This window comes from Streptopelia decaocto (assembly GCF_964273445.1).
Source record: "Streptopelia decaocto genome assembly, chromosome: 12".
NCBI lineage: Eukaryota > Metazoa > Chordata > Aves > Columbiformes > Columbidae > Streptopelia > Streptopelia decaocto.
The window spans coordinates 8,454,150-8,461,688 of NC_138667.1; the positions used below are offsets into that span (position 1 = coordinate 8,454,150).

Below are 7,539 nucleotides of genomic sequence, written 5' to 3' on the forward strand. Positions count from 1 at the left end.
GGCCTTACAAAGTTTCCTAAGCCTTTCAATAACAAGTGAAAAAAGATAACTTGATGGATTCCTTCTCATCACAACCGCTTACTGACCAAGCATGACTGCTGTAATCTGTACAGACGGACAGTGGTTTTCCGTAGCATATCCTGTCATCCTTGACTACACTCGTAGAATAATCAAGAGAAATTCAGTGGTTGGGGGATGACAGGAATTTGTCTGCAGGCAGCTGTAGCTGCTTTATGCCACTGGGATGGGGCTGTGGTATACACAGATATTGCCACATACTAAGTTCACCTCTTACCACAGCAGTAGATATTACACTTTGTAATTTACAGTCCTTTGTTTTGTAATTGGAATGATCCATATCTACATATATTTACATAACACAACATAAAGCCTTTGAAACTAAGACCAAATTCCTCATATTTGGCTTTGCCTTCCAAGGCCACAAACTGAACAACTGCTATCTTAACATGTAGTCTCTTTTCTTCCTCCTGAGCATAGTAGTGCAGCTAAATCAAAGCATGTTTCAGCTCTCAACAAAATAGTCCAATGTCAGCATCCAAAACTCTGCCTTGGACAGACCTTGTTTTAGCACAGTGCTATATTTTCTACATAGGTCAAACCCTCTAAATAACTGCTTTTCTCGAAGTTTTGTGTCGCACTGATTTGGGGTTGAAGTTTGTCACCTCCTATGTGAGATAGGCAGAGAGCATCACCTCTTTTCAAGGCAGAACACTAAAAAAGTAAAACAAAAATTTGCACACAGCTAAAGGGCCTGGTTCTCAATCCTTCTAGTGTCTGCAAAAGATACATCCAGCGTTAGCTTATGAGACACTTGTGCAAGTTTTCCTCCTTCCATTACGGCCAAAATCTATTACGCTACAGTGGCTTCAGCTCACTGTCCAACCTGAGGGAACAGACCCTCTGGTTCAGGGCCCAGGGATAACAAAGGAAGTTCCAATTAAATATATGGTGTAGACTAAATAACAAAGACCCACTTGAGAAACAGCCAGGTAGTTTTCAAGTCAAGCATGTATATACATAAACAAACCAACTATGATAGGAAATAAATTACTCTCTTGTACACAAGGATCAAAACACAGCGAAACTACACTGACTCTTCCAGAAATCAATTGTGAACGATAAGCCGTTTTCTGACAATGCTGCAAAGTACACCAAAATCAACCTTACTGGTTTAAACACACTGCACATCAATTCATTCGTGCTGATTTTTTCCCCTACTCACTCAAAAGATACTTAGCTTCCCCCGTCTAGCTTCCAAAGTCAGGATTATTTTTATATGCGTTACACAAAACATGTTCACATTTACATGATCGCCGGCGGCGATGGGCCATGCAATCCTCACAAAGTTTGAACCAGCCCACCCCCCCAAACAGAAAACAACTCCTTCCGTTAAAAAGCGAAAAGGAGGGGAAAAACGCGGGATACGAAGCGAACCGAGTTAAAACCTCCTTCCATTTTACAGCGTGAGACGGCAACAAACCCGCTCCTCGCCCCTCCCCCAGCCACCACATGGCGCCAACAAAAGGCAGCTCCAGAACAAAGGAAGCGCTGGTGCTGCAGGGCCGCCGGCTCACCGCCCGACCGATCCCTCCGCAGCAGGGCCGCCCGCCGCCCTCCCCCGCCGGGCGGAGCGGGCCCCGGAGCGCGCCAGCCGCCCGCTTTGCTTCCGCTCCCGCCGAAGGGCCGCGCCGGGGCCTGGCGGCCGCGCTCCGCCGCCGCACATGGCGCCCGGGGGCGGGGGGGGCGCGGCCTGCTCCCGCCTCAGCCCGCCGACGGAAGCGCGGCGCTTACCCCGCGTCCTCCTCATTCTTGCTGGCGTTGATCTGGTCGCCTTCGGCTCCGTTCTGGCTGGCGGCCGCCCCCGCTGTTCCCGCCGCCGGTCCGGCTCCTGCTGCCGCCGTTCCCGCTGTCGCCGCTGCCGCCGTTGCTGCGCCCGCCGCCGCCGCCGGAGCCCCGCCGGTTTCGGCCTGCTGTTCTCCTGCGCTCTCGGCCGCTTCGTGCCCGTTCTGGGTGGCGCCGGCAGCGGCCGCCAACTGCTGCTCCGCTTCGGACATGCTGCCCCGTCCGCAGAGGCGAGAGGGACGACAGGCGCCTGCAAGAGATGAGCGCGGCCCCGCGGGTCAGCGAGGCGGCTCCCCCCGCCGGGCCGGTCTGATCCGGTCCGGTCCCGCCCCTCCCCCCCTTTCCGCCATCGCCATCCCGCCGCCGCTCATACTCACTTTAAAACCCACTCCTAATAAAATCCGGGCCGGCCGGAATCGGATTAAAATCCCTCACGCGCAGGAGCTGGCACCCCTCCCCGCGGCGCTGGGCTGCTCCGCACCGGCCCCGCCACCACCTTCTCCTCCCCCTGAGACACGTACTCTCCGGCCCAGAGCCTTAACGCGTGGCCGCCTTTATACCGCCGGAGCCCCAGCCACACAGCAATAAGGATCTTTAACGTTGGCCGCTGCCGCCTGTCACTCACGCCGTCACGCGGTTTCTGTTGGTTCTGCTGCGAGGGGAGGGCGGGGCGCGCGGGGCGAGGCGAATGGCGGCCCGCGGGACTGGGCTGGGAGGGAAGGCGAGGCGCGCGGAGGCCTCTCGCCTCAAGGCTGAGGGCGGCTCTTCCCGCCTGTGAGGGGAGGAGGAGAAAGAAAAGAAGGGGAAGGGGATGGCAGTCGTGCCGTTATCGCCAGGGCAGCCCCGGAGGTGTGGGGCGCCTGGGGAGGACCGCCCTCCCGTGGGACCCGCGAGTACGGCGCGTTGTCCCCTTGTGGCGGGCAGGGAAGTGCCCGCTCCGGCGGCCGCCCCGGGGAGCGCTGCCGGCCTCGCCGGGTGCTTCAGGAAAATCACACGCGTGACAGGGAGGAAACCCAAGCCCTGAGGGTGCGGGGCCCGGGCGGGACGGTCAGAACCAGCGCTCCGCGCTCGCCGTTCGTTGTTCCGCCGCGGCGCCGCCGGAGCCCCGCGCGGGTCGCCCAGGCTCGCGGGTCCCGCACGGTGCAGTCACGGAAACGCGCCTGAGAGTGGAGCGCAGTATTTACTTAAAACGTTGCACCGTTTTAACTTAAGGTGTGGTGTGTACACTGAGTCAGTTAGTCCAGTACGAGTGGTTTACTTAATGTTTCCAGCTCTGCTGGTTTTGCAACAGAGAGGGCCAAAATTTGTTGTTTTTAATGGAAACTTAGGTTTGGGTGTTACATAATTCTGGGAACTGCAGCCCTGAACTTGTGCCTAGGCATTAATGTCTTTTGCCCAGGGATATATCAACCTTGTTGATGAAGTTGTGTGTGAAAAGTGCAGAAGACAACTGTTCCTTGCAATCATACTTAAAATTCTTCTGTAGCATACTGTTCCTAATATCTCACTTCTCCACATCAAAGGGACAAGAGTCTGGATTTTAGGTAGACAGCTAAAGCTTGCTGCCACATCTTAAAAAAGGTTAAACCCTTTCCTTGTGGGCAAAAAATAACAATTATTACCTAACTTGCAGTACTAATGAATGCATATGTTATTACTTGCTTGCTCCCCCCTCTGTCAAATATCTCCTCTGTCTCGACTTGCATATTTTCATCTGCTATTCCAATTCAAAAAGAAAGCACATAGCTACTTGAGAATAAAAATAAATCGTGGTGACAGATTTTGTTGTTACGTAATCAGGTCTATGGTCTGGGAGGTCCTTCAGTGAACTGCTTTTAGAGCACTTTTCATCCTCAACAGGGTTCATTTGCTGGACTAGAACTGGGTAAAACAGGGAACATTGGGTTTGGTTTTGTAAGCTTTGTAGCAGTACAACAAGCAGAGTGTTCAAGGTGAACATGAAATAAAATAAATATGGTATGTTGAGGATAAGGGCCTCATCCACTTTTTTTTCCTTTTTTATTTTTTTTTAATGAAGCATTCCATTGGTTCAGGCTATAAGCAGGAGCGCTTAAGGAGAAGAAAAAAAATAAACTAAAAAAAAGGAAATTGTGCTTGGTATTGGGACGTGGTATGGAAAAGAGCCCCTCGCTACAGCCAAGAATTTCAAGCCGCTCTTTTGCTTTGGTGCTTGTGGTACTTGCCATGAGCACTGGGTTGGACTAGATGATGTCCAGAGGTCCCTTCCAACCCCAGCCATTCCGTGAATCTGTAATTCAGCATCACTTTAACTGGTCCAAGCTGAGCTTTCTCCTTTGATACCCACGCACAAGTGCAACAAGACTGCATCATATTTGTTACTGGAATTGCACCTGATTTTCTTATATTTTCTGGATTTTAAATCCTCAGCCATGGTGGCTATTTGCTTTTGTAAATCTTCTGCCACACACACACATTCTTGTTACTTACAAGTAGGAAAGTATTAAAGTAATTAAAAATACGTGCCCAACATGATTAGCTCCGATAATTTACAGGCATAGTATATGTAATGTGTGTGATTTGTCAGCCAGGTGAAGGATATTAATTTGTAAGTATTCTGTCACACTTTGTGGCCCAAGCTACAATAGCTCGGAACTTTATCTTGAGAGATGTTTATCCCAATGTTGTCTGCTGACAGGGTAGGGTACACTGCGGACAAGCTCTGCAAACAGCTCTTTAGGCTAAAGTTTGAGAAGCAATGTTATATGAGGTCAGGTCTAGTAAAGACAATACGAAGAGTATCTAACCAGTACATTTCGTAATTGTAATGCCCACAGGACAGGTTGTATATGTTATCTGATAAAGATACTCATCTTTATGAGAGTGGGTTTTTTTAAATTGTTTTTCTTGTATTGGATTTAAATAAAATGTTAGAAGTGAAGACATTTTTCATGAGATATTCTTTATCCTAATTTATGCCATCTCAGAGGAATTTAACCCACATCCAGCAAGATAACTTACTTTGATTTTTGTAGGCAGATTTGTTTTACATCTTAAACCTATCAATCAGGTCTGTACCAAAAAGGTATGGTTTGTGGTGAAAAACAACTAAGCCACTGTCCGTCAACTGACTGCATTTGTTTATATTGGGCTGCTGGCCTGCTTCCATGAGAAAATACCATGCATTGGCTTAAATCACTCCAGGGGACTAAGGCCAAACTGATATTTGCAGGCTGATCCGGCTGAAGTGGTAAACGTGCACTGTCCACCTTCTTTTTGCAGGATTTTTGTATGCAGCTGTGACAGCTGACTGCAGAAATGCATCTGTGCTGAAGTTACAAGTTCATAGACCAGCACCTAAGAGCAAACTGAAATTGGCAGCAGCTTATATGAGCGTGTCATGAAAGTTTAGGCTTAGCTGGTGGATGTAACCTGAGTGCTTTTGATGTTATTTATTGCTTAATTTCCTTGCAAGATTCACTGCCCCAAACAGCTCCTTTGTATTTCATGAAGCTTTGCTAAGGACTTGAATGATTGTCATTTCATTGCGACTTCTCCATACGTTTCCCATTTCTGTCTCTCCTCTTTTTTCCCCTCTTCTCTTTCTTGCTTTACTGAACCCGTCTCATCTTTCCTTTCATAGCCCTTGCGCTGGTACTCGGTCACACGTTATCCTTGCCCTGCCTAGCAATGCTTGCTTTAGAGCTGTACTCTTTTCTTCCAACTGCTGATTTCTCCTGGTCAGGTCTCTCTCAATCTCTCATCTTGACAATTCCAAATAGCAGTTTCCCAACTCCCAAGGCTTTCTGTGATTGCCAGTTGCCCCGTTTTAATTCGATGACTTAAATGTCCCATAGCCAACAGCAGGACAACAATGTGGTTATAGACTGGCTAAGCAGCCTGCTTTGAAAACTGACTGTCAAGACTGGCTGACAAGTTACTCTTTACATATCTAGACACTGAAGACAGAGAAACGTGAGAATATGGGTTGTTATAATTATTATTTGTCTCACCAGGCCCCATCAAGCCACAGGTAATTTTCAAGAATTCCTTCGGGTTGTGACTTAGGTTTTGGTCTTGCATTTCACTCTCTTCTCGAAGTCTGTGGTTAAAGAAAGAAAAATATACACATACCTTCTCAGGTGGTAATTGTTCTTACATGACACATCTACTGCTGAGAAAAACATCCTATCATCCTGTTTGCCTTTTTTTTTTAATCCTGTAACTACTATGATTATTCATGGTGTTGACTGAAATTCAACTGCATTTTACTTGTGTATGGACCTTCTGATCTTGGGCCTAATTCTGCTGTTCTATCAAACTTGCTGTTTACTCCATGCCCTGCCCTTGCTGTCTGTTTATACCAGTTTTGTGCCATACCTGTCTTCATTGCCTCCTTCCCTTTCCTCTCTATTCTCTCTATTTGCTTGTTATTTCCATTGTGTTGATTTTTCTAGCTCCTCTTTTTTTAAAAAAAAAAAAGAGGAGAACCAAGGTATTATTCACTTCCTTGAAACTGTTGATGTAATTTATCCCTTTCCCGCACGCTCTGTCTTGTCTAAAGTGATTGTAAGCACCTCAGGTCGCAGATTGCCTGCTATATACAACATACCGTGCTATAAGAAGCTTCTGTCTGAGTTGGTCTTTATGCACAGTATAAATAAATAAATGTAATAATAATAACTTTGATTTTAATGGTATGGCTGAAAGTAAGTGCTCAAAATAAGAATGGAAAAAGGGTGCCTTATACTACATAACTTAAGAAGAAGAAAATACGCATTTAAGGAAGCCTTGACAATATAACTTTTCAAAAAGCCTTATTTAACTGATTGCCTCTTGTAATTTGCCAAATAAAATATTCATTTATTCATTGTGGACAGCATTACACCGAAGACTTATCTATGAGCTTAGTGGCCTCAGGGGTAACCCAAGCTAGTATTATGTTAAACATTATGTTTATGAAATGAAAGAGCAAAACCATGCAAGAGTTTCTCCTCCAAAAGGTTAGGTAAAAGCCTAATATCTATATGCAGTATCTATATGCAATGAGGAAGAGCTTTCTAGAAAATAAGTTGTCAATACCAGCCTCTACAGGTGTTCAACAGGAGCTCACCATGGGAAGAAGCAGGAAGGTCTTGATTTGAAAGTGCAGTAGTGGAACTCAGTTGTACCTACTGACAGGAAGCAGGAGATATCCGTATCCCTTCAGCATCAAACAAAAGGTACGTGGGACCCGAGCAGAATGTGAATGGGCTCGTGATTGAAGACTAACAGTTTTGTGTGTGATAGAGAGGACTCTGGAAAGATGTGGAGAACTAACAGAGTTAAGCTGAAGAACTAAGAAAATTATGTTGCAGAGCTTTGTGAATGGAAGCGAATGTGGTTGAGGACAAAGAAAAGGATGTTAATAACAGAGATGAGGAGACCTTGAGCAAGATTCCCAGCCATGTCAGCCAAGACACAATCTGGTTTTTATTGATATCCCCACAGTGATTTAGACCAATCTGAGCCCAAACCCCACATTCCTGGCTGTAAGGTTCCACCAACTCCTTTGCACAGTTGACTGTAAAATAACTCAGTAGAAAAATGGTTGGGTTTCAGGCAGATGGTTTTTCCGACATGTGCTTATTACCAAGACTTTTAATTGCAATGGAGATACCTGAAGTTTGAAAGGAGACAGTAATGGGAGGCAATCAC

At 46.7% G+C, this 7,539-nt stretch overlaps 1 protein-coding gene across 10 annotated transcripts in view; it reads right to left on the reverse strand.

The window, feature by feature from the left end:
* The window catches only part of HNRNPAB (heterogeneous nuclear ribonucleoprotein A/B), a 30,633-nt gene extending 28,220 nt beyond the window's left edge, over positions 1 to 2,413 (reverse strand). For 5 of the 10 annotated variants that reach the window (XM_082063334.1, XM_082063337.1, XM_082063335.1 and 2 more), the window contains exons 1-2: positions 2,241 to 2,413; positions 1,813 to 2,113 (exon numbers count right to left, since the gene is read on the reverse strand). In XM_082063334.1, the coding sequence (XP_081919460.1) occupies positions 1,813 to 2,075 (263 nt within the window). In that variant the 5' untranslated portion in view covers positions 2,076 to 2,113; positions 2,241 to 2,413. The remainder of the gene's footprint in view (positions 1 to 1,812; positions 2,114 to 2,240) is intronic. The other 5 variants (XM_082063339.1, XM_082063333.1, XM_082063340.1 and 2 more) reach the window with 1 other exon arrangement.
* Between the last annotated feature and the right edge of the window lie 5,126 nt (positions 2,414 to 7,539).